This window comes from Manacus candei, unplaced genomic scaffold (assembly GCF_025592945.1).
Source record: "Manacus candei isolate 608988 ecotype Guabito, Panama unplaced genomic scaffold, ASM2559294v1 h1tg000061l, whole genome shotgun sequence".
Taxonomy (NCBI): Eukaryota; Metazoa; Chordata; class Aves; order Passeriformes; family Pipridae; genus Manacus; species Manacus candei.
In genome coordinates, this window is record NW_026138109.1 from 8,230,970 (window position 1) to 8,247,854 (window position 16,885).

At 47.6% G+C, this 16,885-nt stretch overlaps 1 protein-coding gene across 4 annotated transcripts; it reads left to right on the forward strand.

Annotated features, from left to right (window-relative positions):
• Nucleotides 1-334: 334 nt before the first annotated feature.
• On the forward strand, nucleotides 335-16,812 carry LOC127478600 (aquaporin-7-like). Of its 4 annotated transcripts, none has more exons than XM_051804520.1 (7): nucleotides 335-460; nucleotides 5,802-5,924; nucleotides 9,379-9,505; nucleotides 11,881-12,018; nucleotides 12,711-12,829; nucleotides 14,104-14,321; nucleotides 15,210-16,812. In XM_051804520.1, exons 1-7 carry the CDS (start codon nucleotides 350-352, stop codon nucleotides 15,367-15,369), a joined length of 996 nt encoding a protein of 331 aa, XP_051660480.1. In that variant the 5' UTR covers nucleotides 335-349; the 3' UTR covers nucleotides 15,370-16,812. The 4 variants fall into 4 exon arrangements, with proteins under 4 accessions (XP_051660480.1, XP_051660481.1, XP_051660482.1 ...); XM_051804521.1 differs by lacking the exon at nucleotides 335-460 and adding an exon at nucleotides 1,582-1,837 and having other exon boundaries at nucleotides 5,799-5,924; XM_051804522.1 differs by lacking the exon at nucleotides 335-460 and adding an exon at nucleotides 1,582-1,837.
• Nucleotides 16,813-16,885: the final 73 nt, after the last annotated feature.

The following is a 16,885-nucleotide window of genomic DNA, read 5'->3' on the forward strand; positions in this document are numbered from 1 at the left end:
GTGGAATGTATGGATGCAGTATAGCTTTAAACACCTGGTGGCTGTGAAGGACTGTGTGAAGTACTACTGGTTCAGCCTTGTTCTGCTTGCTCAGCAGCAGAGGGAGCAGGCAGGGCTGTGAGCCTGCTGTGAGCCTGTCATCAGGCCCTGCTCTTGTTTTACTCTTTGTGACTGTCAACACAAGCTCTTGCCTTTGTGGTGCTGCAGACCATCCTGGACTGGAGTGCCTGGGAAGGGATGAGGCAGAGGAGACAGTGTGAGATGAAGTACAAGGGCTGAACTCCTTGCATCCTGAGGGTGGGACACAGCCATGCTGCGCTGTCTCTATTGTACAGTCAGAGGCAGGGAAATGTTCAGATCAGTGTGCTGGCTCCACCATGCTCTGCAGTTTCAAGACCTCACTCACGTGATCTGGTGTCTCCTCCTCCAGCCTTTTCTGTTTAATCTCTCCTTTCAGAGTGTGAGTGTTTGTGCTCCTTTAGGAGAAAGCCCGGCTCCCCTTATCTCCTGGGTGATGATGTCCTGTGAGCCCTGTGGTCTCCCCAGCTTTCACTTTCAATCTGTGGATTGAAAGCAGGTCTGAGCAGGCGGCTCAAAGCTCGGTGAGAGCATTTGCACCCACAGGGCCTGCTGCTCTCTGTTGGGGTCTGGAGACTCCCATGGTGGGGCCCCAGGACAGGAAGATAGACATTTCCACACACAGGGGTATGGTGGGAGCATGGCCCTAAACAGGCCAGGAGAACAAGATGCTCACGGAAATGAGGGGTGATGGCAAACGAGGAGCTGGCAGGACCTTGTTGGAAATCCCATGGGTACCTTTTTGGAAATCCCATGGGTACCTTCTTGGACTTTTACTGCATACAGTTCTGGTGCCTTAAACATAAAAAGGACATGGAACTGTTGGAGCAAGTCCAGAGGAGGTCCAGGAAGTTGATAAGAGGAGTGGAGCATTTCCCCTACGAAGAAAGGCTGAGAAGGTTGGGGCTGTTCAGCCTGGAGAAGGTTGTGTGGAGACCTCATAGAAACCTTCTGGTATCTGAAGGGGCCTACAGGGAAGCTGGTGAGGGAGTCTTTTGTCAGCAACTGTAGTGATAGGACAAGGGATACAAACTGAAAGAGGGGAAATTTAGTTTAGAAGAAATACTTTACTATGATGGTGGTAATATACAGTAATAGGTTGCCCAGGGAGGTTCTGGATGCCCCAACCCTGGCAGTGTTCAAGGCCAGGTTGGATAAGGCCTTGAGGAACCTGGTCTAGTGGGGGGTGTCTCTGCCTGTAGCTGGGGGAATTGGGACTAGATGATCTTTAAGGTCCCTTCCAATGCTTAACATTCTATGATTCTATGACCTGAGCTACCCTTGTGCCTCCATTTCACTCCCTGTTAAATATTTGTGGACAAGTGACATTTTTCAGGGCTTCTCACAGATCAAAGCTGGTGGGGTGCCTCAAAAACCATCATGCTTTGCTGCCTACAAAAATGATTTGATTCTGTCTGATAAGTCAAACAAGGGCAGGAGGAGAGTGTGGCCCAATGTGGGGTGGGTGGGTCCCCTGGTGGCCAGGAGGGTTCCGCTCTTGTTGCTCAACAATGGGGTAAGCACCACTCCTGGCAACCCCTTCGTGTAGAGCCCTGCTCTCCCTGGCTAACTCTGCTCCTGCTGACACTATCCCCTCGGGGATTACCTCGGCTTAAGTAAACTGTAGCAGCCTGGGGAAGGGCAGCACTGTGCCTGAAGCAGGATCTCACCGGTGAACCTCCTTCTGTTTGTGCCTCCACCTCCCACTTCTGCCCAGCACGATAAGAGCCAGCCTGGTATCATGGACGAGTATGTGCAGGTGACAAACCTTTGGTCAGCTTCAGGGCAAGGGATAATGTCGTGTGGGATGAGCTGAAACACTGTGGAGGGTGGTATCCTGGGAATGGAGAGCAGTGTAACTACAGAGAGCAAAGCCATCTGCTGGGAGACAAATATCAGGGGTGTCTGCAACTTGCTTGGTGCCTGCCATCTGTAAAAAATGACCATGAGTATTAAATATGGGACCATATGGAGCAGGTATTCCAGGGTATGTCAGCTGGGGTCTGTACTGGACAGCTAAGGTCATACCAGTGCTGTAATGATCTCTCTGACTGAGCAACCTGGTCTAGTGCAAGGTGTCCCTGCCCATAGCAGGGGATTGAAACGGGATCATCATCAAAGTCTCTTCAACTCCCAAAATTCTACGATTCTGTGATTCTATGGTGTCCCTATGGGTTTGACATCATCTCTTGAAGGGTTTACAAGTGTAGCTTATATAAGTGGAATGTATGGATGCAGTATAGCTCTGACTGGGTCTTGCTTCCTAAAGCTTCCTAAAGGGCACTGGAGATATCTTGGTGCAATGTTCATTTGGTCTGATTGAGGAGCAAGCTGTTCTTGTCCTCTGTTGTGCTCTCTGCTCATGCTCCTCTAGGCCTCTGGGGGAAGAAAGTTCCACCAGCAGGGCTGCAGCAACTGGAGTGGCAATGTTCCACCTGCTGATTAGCCCAATTAAGAGATAAATGAGCTCCTAGGTGTAGAGGAGCATGTGCACTGTCAAACTGAGTCAGAGAAGTTATTCCTTGAAGAATGCCCTGGAGTTCCTGGGTTGTCATCCTTCCTGGGGCTGCTCTAGCAGGGTCCAGGGGTGTTGTTCCTCCTGTTCTTCAGTACCATGGGTATCAACACTAGCACACTTAGTGGGCATTGACTGTGCCAAAACCTTCCTCTCAAAACTGAGACCTTTATTACTACTGCTGAAAGCACACCTGCCTTATGGAAGAAAATGGGTTTGGTTTAGCAGGTGACTGCTTAATCTGCAGGGGGAAAACGTGGTAAAATCATTGTAAGGCCAATGCTGAGTGAAGTTTCAACCTGTGAGGAAATCAAGGTAAACATCAGGAGGCACTGTGGAGCTAAGCACAAACAGCTAATGCTCTTCTAACAAAACTTATAGGAACACTCTAAGAGATAGCACCTGTAATAAACAAATTAACTCATGACTGTGATGGGGCAATGCTGGCACATGGACAAACAGCTTTGAGATTTTGGCTGAAAATTAGAGGAAAGTGTCTAATCTCCAGAGCAGCTAGTTCTGGTAAGAGGGTCCAACAGGAGGAGTTGGGCAAAAAGCATCTACCCCTAAAATGGAGACTGGCCTGGTCACCAAAGGGTTGATGTGATGTGGCTGCCTTTGTCAGGAGGGATGTATTTAGTGACCCCAGAGATCCCCATCAGCCCTGCGGGTAAGTGAAACCGAGCAAGTAAGAGCAGGTACCGTTGGGCAACCAGCAGATATTCGCAATTCAGCCCTTGTCTGACTCACGTGGTTTGCACTTGCTCAAGATCACCACATCTGGATGCAGGGAGAGGGGCATTCCAGCTCACCGGGGGGTAGGTACCTCAGCGTGGGTGTGCATGTTGGAGCCCATCACTCCATGTCCCTGTGCAGACACTGGAGGGAAAGTGCCAGTATCTAGTGTGACTCATAGGCCTGGCCTCAGATGTTTATTTTAGGTGGGGAAGAACTGCCCACTGGAGCTGCCTGTTTTTCTCTGCTGATTGTAAAGTGGAAGGTGTCAGGTGCAGGCTCACACACTTTGGGTTTGTGTGCTGTCAGAACAGAGGTGCTCTGACTTACATGACCTACGGAAAGGTTTTGGTTTTGTTATTGTAACTCTCCTTGAACACGTCTATCACTTCAATGTCTAAAAATACCTAGAGGAACCCTAAAATTAAACAGTTCTCACATTTTCAGTAGCCAACAGAGGAACCCTTCTGAACACTTTTAAGGGAGAAATTAATGTCTCAGTGCCATCTTGTGGAATGACTTGAACAAAAGGACAAGCAGTGGCAAGAGACATATCTAGTGATTCATGATGCCATCCTAGAAGCATGCTGAAAGTTTAGGGAATTCAGTGGTAATGTTGGGAATGACGCTGCAAATATTATCACCAAACCAAAGATTTTTATTGCGAACTAAGATTGCCTTTTTCCCTGAGAAGACTGCAAGTCCATGGGAACCTGGTGTTCCCAGGAAATACCTGTCCATTTTTCAGCCCAAATCAGAATATGGAGATGCCTGTAGTTAAAGCCTGAATGCAGGAGACAAAGCCTATCAGCGACACAGCAGATTCCTAGTCCACAGGGAAAGAATCCACTTGGAAGGCTCCCTGAGATCTAGGAGTGAAAAACAAAGTTGTAGGTCCAGTTGTGGGTGATACTGACCCACTCACACCTTGTCCATCAGGTGGAGAAAGGCTGTGAGATCTCCAATACATGCAGATCTCAGGTGACAAGTCAGCTGGAAACCACCATGTGCAAAACAAACTTGACACTCGTGTCACTACCCCAATCTGGTGCTCTAGGGCCCACGTTTGTGCTCCACCAAAACAGTTGCATGGCAGAGAATGAAGTGACCTAGAAAGATTTATCTGGTGCTTGTTCTGTGCCACAGCATAGCTCACAGACTCTTAGAAGAAAACCTTCCCACCTAGAAATATGCAGTAGGAACACCCTTGCAAGCAACATGATCACCATCTGTCATAATTAGATTATCCTTAGTGTCAGAGACAGACTAGTAATTTACTGCATATTTATCCAGACATTCACTGGGGTCAATAGCTAATCTGCTCCTGGAGGAGGGATTACCCCATTGCATAAAACTCTCCCTGCCAGAAGATAGACAATCATCTATGGAGCAGAGGAGAATCAGCTTCACACGTTCTTCCACACAGCTGCTGAGGGTCCTGTGGGTGAAAGAAAGCTCATGAACTTTTGCCCATGCAGTAGAGCAGAGGGAAACAACACCATGGGCAGCATGAGCAGAGCACCATGTCCCCATTGGGGCAGCTGCTGGTAACCTCTGCAGAGCTGTCCTCTGCAGAGCCACGCTGAGAAGCTGCAGCAGGCTGAGAGGAAGGCAAAGAAAACCAGCAAAGAACCAGAAAAGACTCACATGGAAAGGTCTTGAGTGTTCAGTGGATGTAAGTTTTTCCATGATTAAGCAAAGGTATTAAAATGTTTTCACCGTGGAGAGGTAAGAGCACCTGGTGAGGAGGGAGATGAGCAGAGGGAATCAGTAGATGGAGGAGGAATCAGGACAGCAATGATTCTGCTCTGACAGCTAGATGAGATTGAAGGTCTTTGGAGACCATTTCTGAGCTGGGTTTCTCCTTGCCCCACATGAGAGGACAGACAAGGTGGCTGGTGGCACGGCTCTCCACTAGTGTGATGGCAGCTGCAGACAGGTGGATTCAACAAGAGCAAATATTCAGCCTGAAGCAACGCACTGTGCTCTTCCCAGCTGAGGACAGCAGTGCACACTGGCTCCAGGCAGAGCACCCTCGCTGCAGAATGGGCATCCTGCACAGGCAAATGGTCCTAACCCCATCTGTTTAAAAAAAATGACACCAAACCATCAGTGAGTGGGTTACAATGCAGAGCAGAGCCAAAAATCCTGTTCAGTTCCAGTGAAAAAGTTTACTGAGAAAGACAGCCTTAAGAGCACAACAAAGCTAGCTCCGCTGTTCTGAGGATAGGCTGCTCCTGGGCAGACACACAGGGTCTGTAATGCTCCAGTAATAGAAATATTGCATTTGTATGATATAGCTTTTAAAGGATGGCATGTGTGTTTGTGTGGGGGCAGACTTTGAAGCTGGCTGCTGCTTTATTGGCTTGTTCATCGTTAACCAAATGAATGAAGGTGTCTGGGGCTGGAGAGGGTGCCAAGTTTCAAAGGGTAACTTGGCTCAGTGCAATGAAGTGTGTTTTCACAACAGCAGCACCCTGTCTACATTCCGAGGTCGGAGAGCACCATGTCTGAGAAGATCAAGAAGGCGCTCACAGTTCAATGCAGCACCATGAGGGAGCTGCTGGCAGAAACACTGGGAACGTTCATCCTCATGGTAAGGAGGAGATGGGTCCAGACATGCCCGTGTGTGTGTGTGTATGCAACCATTTAAAACAGCAATTTGTAAGGTCAGTGGTTTCCTACCACATCCTTGGGGCTGCTCGGTGGCTGGTTGTTATTGCTCACCCCTCTGCTGTGGTGGGGTGGCAGTTTTCCATCAGGAAGACTGTCTGTCAAAAACCTTCTGGAGCTAAAAAGTAATGTGGGGAGTGGGAGGTGGGTGCTGGGAGACAGTGAAGCAGGTGGGATAGAATGATAATATCACAGAACCATTTAGGTTGGGAAAGACCTTTAAGAGTTCAGCCATTAACCCAGCACTGCCAATCCCACCACCAAACCATGTCCCTAAGTGCCACATCTACATGTCTTTTAAATACCTCCAGGGTATTATATATATTATAATATTCATATATAATACTGATATATTATAATATATATTTAATATCTATACCTCCACCACTTCTCTGGCTAGCCTGTTACAATGTTTAGCAACCCAGCTGGTGAAGACATTTTTTTCTAATATCCAATCTAAATCTCCCCTGGTACAATTTGAGGCTGTTTCCTCTGCTGTCACTTATTATCTGGGAGAAAGAGATTGACCCCCACCTGGCTACACCACCCTTTCAGGTAGTTGTAAAGAGTAATAAGGTCATCCTGGAGCCTCCTTTTCTCCCAGCTGAACACCCCCACCTCCCTCAGCCATCCCTCATCAGACTTGTGCTCCAGACTCTTCCTCAGCTCCACTTCCCTTCTCTGGACATGTCATTGTTTCATTTCTCTTCTAGGAGAAAACTGAGGAAGAGTTTGGGAATGAAATCAAAGAGCAGTGTCTAGTCAGACAGAGTAACACAACACTCATGCCAAGCACCCTGAAAGATCCCATACAGTGAATTGAGGCTTTTCTTCCTGCCATGACAGAGGCAATGGTGTGGTTGGTGGGTCCTGAACAGGTCTGGGGGGCAGACCCTGACTCCCCTGTCATAGACAGCTGCTGTGAAATGAAAACAGCATTCATCCATCTTCCTCTCTCGGTGTTGCCAGGGTAATGGACATGAACCTTCCAGAGAAATTCTCCCGAGCCACAGCCCACCATTAGGAAATGTAATTACCGGATGTGAAGCACACCAGGATTTCACTTTTGGTTTTCTTGCTGCCAATTGAATAGTGCTTATGCAAATAATACATAAACTGCCCCCTTGCCTGAGGGATCTGTTCCACAAAGAAAAAGCTAAGTGGGCTTGAGCTCCTGGGCTGCTTCCGAATGTTTGGGGAGAAGGCAAGGAAGGCTTTACAGTCAGAACTGATCCCTGGTGCGGGTGAAGTACCCAGAGGGATCAGAGACTGTGAGTTTTGGACCAACACAGTATAATGAGATCCTCCCTCTGAAAAAGTCCAGTGTCTGTGCCAACTTACTACACCTGGACTTAGCCTGGGCTGAGATGCTTTGGACTGGACAGAGGCTGGCATGCAAAGGCTGAGCATAACCCCAACAACTTGCATGTGGAGATTTGCACAGGAGGAAGATAAGATTTGTGTAAGCATAGGGACCTTTCGACAGAGTTGACTGTACAAATGAAGGTTGCTCATTTTCAGGGGCAAAAACTGCCCGTGCAGAGGGTGGTTGCTTTTTATCACATCATATTGCACATTCACCTCCTTGAAGTTCACTCCTAGGCAGTTTTGTACCCATAGTAAGTCAGAGTACAGGCATCTGTGAAGCCCCAGAAACAGCTTAGCAAACCATTTTCCAAAAGCAAATTGCTTGCCATTCCCTTCATTATTGGGTGATTGAAGTTCCCAGGTGACAAAGAACAATTCAGGGTTGTCCTGCCATGGCTGTCTCCGGGAAGCAGCATGAGGTAGAGACTTTTCTCTGTACTCTGACAGTCCAAGGCAGATTTTGTGGCCTGCAGCTCACATTGGCTCTTCTCTCACTGATGCATATGAGGGAATAGAATAAAAGAAGGGCAGTGCATGTGGACTCCCACCAAGGGCTGATGACAAGCACCATCCAGCACCCAACTCTTCAGCAGCACCTTGGCCCTCAGTGCAAACGGGAATGTGCTGGATGCATCTCCAGGATGTTCTGTGGCCTGTCTTACGTTTTTTTTCAGGATAGTGCTGTTCATGCACAGTTATATCTCTTGCCTTGTACCCTTCTCTCTGCACCTGTGTGCTCTGCTGCAAAACTTGTGCCTTATGCATTTGCCTTCTCTTGGATCTGGCTTTGGAAAATTCAGAGATGAATATGCAGACGCTTTGCAGATGCTGGGGGACATCATAAACTGCTTTTGGGGGCTTTTGCTAAGGCAATCTGAGAAGAGCTTACATTGTGCAGGCTGCAGCTCTGTGCAGAGCACAGAGTGTGGTCTGTGTATATGAGAGAGATAAAACAGCATCCCTGGGGAACAGGGGATTTGAGTGATGTGTGAAAGCATCGAGGGGAAGCAGACACATGAGATAAAATTTGGATCCAGGCAGAGTAGCCAGAAAAGATCACAGTTAAAACAGTACAGGCCGGAGCAGAGGTTTAGATGCTGGAGAACATATTGACTTTCTTGTTTCTGAAAGACATGTCATCCTGCTTAAACATCAGTACAGTCCTCAGAACAGGATATACCTCCCAAATCCTAAGTCGTTTGCGAGGCCAAAACCTCACAAGAAGCTTCGTCCTTCTCCAGATTTCAGTGTAAGACCGTTCAAAGAACTGATTTTTCCAACCTCTTGCCATATTAAAAAAGTGACAGAGAACTCATTTTCAGGACCAACCAATTTCTTAAATATGTGTTTTCCTGCTGGAGAGTGTATACTTTTAATTTTTTCACTGTTTCTCCTTTAGTCATTTAAAAAATATTGAAACTTTGGCTGTTTTCAAACTGAAAGTCTTATGTGTTGAATGGAAAAGTCAAACAAGAAATTCCTTTCTTGTCTTTTGTTGGAATGTTACCAAAATTAGAGTTGAGTTTGGCAAATAGCTGTATGTTGCCCAAACTACATTTTTAGTCAATAAATTGCCCACCAGGAAAAGAAAGACCATAGGAATCTGCTCACCCTCCTTCCATCCATCTTGGACGTTGCCTCTGAGTGGTCCATGGTGATGCTCCCCTGCCTCATGTCCCTGGTTTCAGGCCCAGACATCTCTGCTGTGGCTGTGTGAATGATCCTCATTGAGCCCCAGCTCTTGGTGTGGGTGTCTGGGGTTTGTCTCTCCACACTCAGTCATAATGAGAGTGCCTGGTTTGGTTTGATGGGCACCAATGAGAAATATCCCAGGTATCACTTCAATTTTTGCTGGGGAGGCTTGTTCTTTGTCTTCTGACCATAGGCACCTTAGAGACTTCCTGTCTTTGGGAGTTTATTAGTATTGCAGAAAATGTAGCAAAGAAGCTCAGTCTACCACAGCAACAACCATACTTTTAACACTCCTTTCTCTCTTTCTTTTTACACAGGTTTTTGGCTTGTCCTCTGTGGCACAAGTGGTATTAGGAAAAGGAAACACTGGTCAGTATCTGAGCATCAATATGGCATTTGGCATTGGTGTTACTCTGGGAATCCATGCATCTGGAGGAGTATCTGGTGAGCAGGACACTTGAGCATGGGACATATCCATGTCCCCTAAAGGCCACATGCATTGGGAACAGCACCAGTGGGCTGTGGAGGGGCTGATGACAGCATGGCAAGGTGGAGCAGTGCCCTCACTCCAAAAAGGGCAGTCCTAGGGTACCCAAGCTAGAAAAGTAGAGCAGGTCTGGTTGGTGACCATGACCAGGGCCAGCTTTGTGACCTGGAGAACACAGCCAAATCTGGGAGGAGGGGCAGGTCAGAGGTCAAGCCAAGGCATTGCGGTGGCGTGGCATTGTCAGGGGGGGACAAGGCAGGCACAGCACATCTACAGCACGCTGTCCCCAAACTTGTGCTCTGAGCTGTGATGGGGCAAGTGGCACAGGGAGGGAGGCAGAGTTTCTACCTTCCCCTCCTGCTACAGAGCCAGGTTTCAGCAGTTCTCCCGTTAGGCAGTTGGGATATGCCATCACGGCCTAAGGAGACAGGGAGGTCCCAAAACATGCTGCTGATACAACCCATGGGGAAGTAAATAATTCATTGCAAAGGAGAGCTTACTGCTGATGTCACAACAAGGAATGGTATGCAAATTTTCTCCTTACCATCCACATCCATGCGCACATAACCTGCATAAGGTGGTGGTTCAGAGCCATGGGGTGCCATCCCTCACATGGCAGAGCATTACCTTTGCCTTGTGCTATTTCTGCATTCATTTGCACCAAGAGATGAGATTAATGGCTCTAATGGGCAAAAAATTAAAGCACCTCTTTGCTCTTGAACTGTTGGAGCAGAGAGAGAGGTCCAAGCTTGGGGCTGGCTTGGAAAAATTTTCCATGCGAGCAGCCAGCGCTTGGTTTCCTTGACTTTTGGAGCTGGCGGAAAAATCCTGGGAAAAGTGGGCTGAGGAAGGTAGGTCCCGGCAGTCCCAAGTGACTTTTGAGAAGGAGCTGCTCTGCTGAGGGCAGAGGGCAGAGGGAAGGGATCTCAGCTCAGCCAGTAACAGTCTGGTTATGGAGCAAACTTCAGGGCTTCCTGTCATAGTAATTTGGCTTCAGTGTGTCACAAGATGCTCTGAAATGGCTGGTCATACCCACAAAGGAGCAGAGGATCAAAGAAATAGGGATCTGCTCCCATTCCATTTGTGATTATTGGACTGTAGCAAGGCGATACATGCACATTTACTTCTCTGTCCTACACTTTGACGAGACAATGGGTGTCTGCATCTTACCCCTTCTAGAGTCTGGAGTAGGAGATGGCCATGAAGGCTGGAACATTTATTGACCCCTAAAGTTTATACCTACTGGGCAGGAAAAACAAATATTTCCTTTAGAAATATGGGGACATGGGGCCTGGAGAACACACCAAGGGCACCAAACCTGGATTCATGTAGTCCTTCTCCAAAAGTACCATTGTGATACCAAGCTCCTCCACAGAAAATGTCCCATCAAAACAGGGAAAAATGGTCTTGCACTGTATGAAAGCCACATACTAAAAGATATCAGGAAATGCAGTCCAAGATTACAAACTCTGCAAGGGAAGGACAGGGTCTGCTTCAAACTAGTGGGAGCAACCATGGTCTGGGCATGGTTGAACATCCTGGCAACCCCTTCTCAATGCAGTGATGTCCAAGAGCTCACCTGAGTCCCTGCTGACAGCCCTGTGTAGGATTTGCTATGCAGTCACAAAGCTATGGGTCATCAGTGGCTGATTCTGCAGTTTCCCTTCATGCCTTGACTGCCAGGTACGCTAAGGGCCCACAGCTCCCATCAGCTGGGGTACTCAGCTTCGCCTGGATGAGGCCCTTCTTGTCTATTTGATGTTTCCAGAAGGCCCTGTGATTGTTTGGGCCAAGATTTGCCTCATCTACCTGTAGCTGTTTAAAAAGTGGCTAAGTCTGGGCTCTATTTAAGCTCAATAAAGAGCAGCCCACTGAGAAACTCATGCCATGCTGAGAAAGGTATCTCTGACTGGCAAGATGATCCTCTCTCTGGAGGCAGCCTGTGGTCTACAGAAGTTTCAGAAGACTAAAGCTAGGAGCTCTTTGACCTGTATGATTCAGCTGAGCAGGGAGAATGGCTCAGTTTTGTGTCTGTGCAGGAGTAAGACCCTGCTCTGAGAGCAGCTCTTGGTGTTCTGGAACAAGGTCTGGGTAACCACTGTGTGGCATGGGGAATAGAACCATGGAAGGGTTTAGGTTGGAAGAGACCTTTAAAGGTCGTGTTGTCCAACCGCCTAGCAGTGAGTAGGGACATCTTCAACCAGAGCAGATTGCTCCAAGCCCTATCCAACCTGGCCTTGAATGTTCCCAGGAATGGGGCATGTGCCCAGTCACATGCTCTAAATCAGCTACATCAGAGCTGAGGCCACTTTCTTTTTCTGTGATTTTGCAGGAGGTCATCTGAATGCTGCCATCACCATTATGGAGTACCTTTTAGGAAACCTCACCTGGAAAAAGCTCATAGCTTATATGACCGGCCAGTTCCTGGGCTCCTTTACGGCAGCAGCCACCGTCTTTGGCCTCTACTATGGTACTGTTGTGTCTTTTATCACAGAGGTTGCTGTAGGCATCACTTCATTCAACTCACATTATCAAAAATATGTCCTTTTGGAGTCCACAGCATAATTTCTGAGGAGGGCAAGGCCTGTGAGACATACTTCATAGCTCACAGTCAGAGCAGGTCCCAGATAACTCTGGGAAGGATATGCAGCTCCTGGATGGCATAGCTCCTTTTGCTCAGGGCATTCCCACTTTCAAAACCCGTCCTCAACTGAAGTGTAGCAGCTGCATTTTGTCAGCATTTTGTTTCCAGGTCTGCAGGGGCTTGAGTTACATTAACTACTGTGTATTAGGTACAGCTGGAGCTTTGGGGGACTCTGCTGGTCTGTGAAAAACAGGATCACAGACACTGGGGGTTTTGAATTGTAAGCAGACGACCTGCCAGCTGTTGTTTCCAGCATGTCTCAGTCTCAGGGTTGGAGGCCTCCAGTGCATGCAGGCTGCTGGAGCAGGAATAGGGGGCATAAGGAAGAAATTGCAGACCAAAGTCTGTGGGCAACAGGTATCAGTGAGATCATGCCCTGCGAGGAGTGTGTCACCTCTATCATCTCTTCCATTGCCTCTCTTCTCCTTGGTGTCTGTGCTGGCTGCAACGGGTGGACATGTGTATGTGACTTGTGGGATGAACTCTGTGCTAAGTTCCATAACTCCTACTTCTCCTAGATGCTCTGTACGACTACACCAAAGGGAACTTCACAGTGACAGGACCGATTGCCACTGCACCGATCTTCGCCACTTACCCTGCTCCCAATGTATCCTTGGTGGGGGCCTTCTTTACAGAGGTCAGTAGGAATGGCTGTGGTGTGCTAGGAGAAGGTGGGAGGTAACAGGTCTGCTACAGGATACCCTCAGGGTAATGCCTGCAGGATTCTCTGCAGCTTGGTCCAAGTGCCCTTCAGTCACTTTCCCTTCGTGCAGCACAAGCAATGGGAAATGAGAAGCTGACCTGTATCAGCAAACATTTCCTTTGGGTTCTGGGCAGTTCCCTGAACTGTTCTTGCCCTTTTTGGATTCTACACCCACTCCATGACCCTAGGCAGCTGTGCTGGCTGCTCCTGCCCAGTGAAGAGAGCCTGGGACTGTCTTCACATGAGCGCAGCCTGGACTGAAACTCTACAGTTTGAATAGTCTAATTGAGGCTGTGTACAGTTGATTCCCAGCACACAGCACAATGCCCAGATGCCCAGAAATAGGAAAGGGTTGTGTGAAGCACTGAGATACTAGAGAGGGAAGATTCACTTCAGTGAATATCTTAGGAAGCCAATGATTTTTTTTCTGAGCTGACAAAACTCCTGACTTGGCATGATGAGGAAGGTGGTGAGAGTGGGAAGAGCCTACAGGTGGGGAGCTGATCACTCAGCCTCCTGTGCATCAGGCCGTGTCCTTGCTGCACAAGAAAGCAAATGACAGTGACAGTACATTGCTAAGAGCTGCAGAGTTTCTGCTTTTGTTGGCATCTCTGCAAGCAGACCAAGGCTCTCCAGCTGCATTTGCTGAAGCAGAAAGAAACAAGAGTCATCACCTCTATACAAACTGTGGTTCTTGATGTCCTCGGCACTGCAGATCTACAAATGCCAGCTATGTACTGTCACTGATGGGACATTCAGCTTCTCAGATGAGAATCTGGTATCCGCATTTAGTTCCAGGAAGGGCTAAAGCAACAGCTCGTAGTAAAAACATCACTCCCTCTAGAGAGGATCAGATTTGTCTTGTTAGCTGTTTGCTATGGCTCTGCTTCTGTTAGACAAAATGTACTTAAAATAACCCATTTCCCTGATTTAAGAGGTGGAGGGGGAGAATTTGTTGCTGAGAAGTTTGTGTCAGTCTTAGAGCACTTTTGGCAGAGGTGAACACATTTTTTGTTGAGAAATGAGTCTAGAATTTTCTTTGGTCCACCTGTGAGGCAAGAGTAACATTTGGGTCCTCCCTGCCTTGATCAGACTGTGAATCTTACCTCCTCTTTGATTCTGGGAAGCCTCTTCCCCTCTGCTGAGCAGAATCCTTCCACCTTTTCCATTCTGTCCTGTGACCTGTTCTCCCTCTTCTGCTCCTGCAGTTCACAGCGACAGTTATGCTGGTCCTGGGTGTTCAGGTCATTCACGATGAGAAAAACAATGCAGCCCTGAAAGGCACTCAGCCCCTGATCACCGGTATCCTGGTCCTGGGCATCGGCCTGGGAATGGGGATGAACACAGGCTATGCCATAAACCCTTCCCGGGACCTGCCCCCCAGGGTCTTCACAGCAATTGCTGGCTGGGGAACAGAAGTCTTCACGTGAGTAACCTGTTCTGCTTTTACACTGCCCAGTTTGCAAGGAGAGGAGATAAACCCACAACAAAACAGTCCCGAGGCCTTTTTCTTTGGGCCAAGTGATGGTGTCACTGCAGAGTGTGTTCTCCATTCTCAGAGAGCAAGGGTTGTGCCTAGAGGAGCCCTGGGCACTCTACTCTGTACACCAAATTTGGGGTACACTAATTCTCCTGCATGGGATTCACCTTGACACTCTGATACCTCAGTTTGGGCACCAAACTGGTGACCTGATCACTGGAGATCTAGCTGGTTATTGCAGTGACCAGAAAGCCAGAATGCATTCAGCTCACCTGAAAGCACATACTTACAGCTGGATTGCTGAATAGCTCTCCTACATTTAGATGTCTGAATCTGGAGATGAAATCCTACCTTCCTCTATCTAGAAAGATGGTGCCATGCTATGGTTTTTCCTATGGTTTGGTCATTACTGCAGTCTCCTGTTCCAGATGCCCATTTTCCTTCAATTTCCTGAAAATGTATTTGAGAGGCTGATAGAGGAGGTGCAGATGTTATTGGAAAAGGGGAGGGAAAATGTTGGTGCCTGTGTCTGAGAGTCACACTCATCAAGATCACATAGACTATTTCTTTTGGATAACAAGAAACCTGCAGACAGTGTGGAGCCACATTTTCATGCTGATGGGGAAAATGACCTTCCCTCCAGCAATCAGGTGGTGGAGAGAGAATTTGTCTAAGCCAGTTGTAGAGCCCAGTACATAAAGTGGGACAGGCACCTCTGCTCACACAGCTCACCCCTGCCCCAGCAGACTCAGCTCACTCCTGCTGCACAATGACGTGGCAGGGTAAGATGTTCTAGCCTGGCTCACCATCTGCCTTTTCTGTGTTTCTTTTTAGGGCTGGACGTAACTGGTGGTGGGTACCAGTCACAGCTCCAGTTCTGGGAAGTCTTGCTGGTGTTTTAATGTACAAACTCTTCATTGACTTTCACAACCAAGCTGATGAGGAAATTGAAAATAAGAAAGAAGAGAGAGGTGTGGAGACTTCCAAGCTGTGACGACCACGTGCTTCGACGACACACAGGAGGAGCATGCCGTTTGTCCAACATGCAGATGAGGGACTAGTCTTCAGTAAATCCACTCTGCTTAACCAGACAAACTTGGTCTCTGAGATATTGGGCAGACCTGGGTAGGGTTAGACCTGACTGACCTGAAGAAATTATTCAATCTCCCTGTTTAAAAATCTACCAAAAAAACCCAAACCCAAATGCAATCATCACATTCTGAAGAAAAGCAAAGTAGAGCTGCAAGACTCCAGATACCTATATATTCATATAGATCAAAATACAGGAGTCAACAATGGCAGAAAAAATGTGATTAAGTTTATTAACACAGAACTTTGGTCTGGAATATTCTTTGGTAAGAGGTAGATACCACCCTACCAAAGGATAGTTTGGCAGAGCACAGACAAGAGAAGAGCAAGGACACTCTAAAATAGAAACATGAACTTCTTTTTTTTCCCCATGCTTGGTTTTTTGGTTTTTTTTGGATCTGAACATTCAGGAAGCATCAAAAAATTAGTAAACTAAACTACAGGGTCTCCTGAATCCTGCCACAGCTCTGCTGGAACACGCTGGCATCACAGAACCAGTGTGTTACTGACAGGCTAGACTTGAACTATCACCAACTACCACCATATGAAAGAATTCAGATAACTTCTGTGGCAGCATCACCAAAAACTCAAACACACCCGCCCAACACATTCTTTTTCCACTCTGAATGCATGAGAAATATGAGAAGAGGTTGCCCTGCTGTTGCAGGAATTCTGCCACCTCCATCTGAATGAGGAAGTGGGCCTGCAACAGCCTTACACGTTTGAGATATCATTGGATTAAAGGTAAAACACCACCAGAAGCTCTTTGTTCCTGGGGGGTGGTGACAACAGTCTTAACTTTTCTAGAAAGTGCTTAAGCACATATGGTATGTATGTCAAGCACACAACTGCAGTCCCAGGGCTGGGTGCCATGAATAAACAACACAGAAATCTCCAAGAGTAGGATGTGACAGAACATCACTACTGCACAGAATTCCAAAAAATTACATTTACTGGCTTTAATGATTATTCCCATCTCCCTACTAGAAGGATAGCTAATGGATAACCAACCCAGTGGCATGGGGTGGGTTTGGGTGGTAGGTGCTTCCTCATTTGAGCTGACTTTATATTAATAGAGCCGCTACAGCAGATCTTCACCTGTCTCAAGACACACATCAGCTTGAAAGGATGCATCAGAGAATTTTTTTGTCATTTGGGGGTGGCAGAGGGTGGCTGGCAGGCAATGCAGCAACTGCATTTGAGAGTGGGCCCTAGGCAGCGCTGGAAGCCAGCAAAATGTGCTTGAGCTGGGGCAGAGACTTTGTACAGTGACCACGGGACAGAAGTAGAACACCTGTCACACAGCTCAGTCTTTTGGTCTATGGGAACCAAACTGCAACCCATCACTTCCCAGAGAGAGATTCCCCACTGCATTAAAAAACCTCAAACAATCCAGCGTGTGTCTTGCTCTTGCCATACAT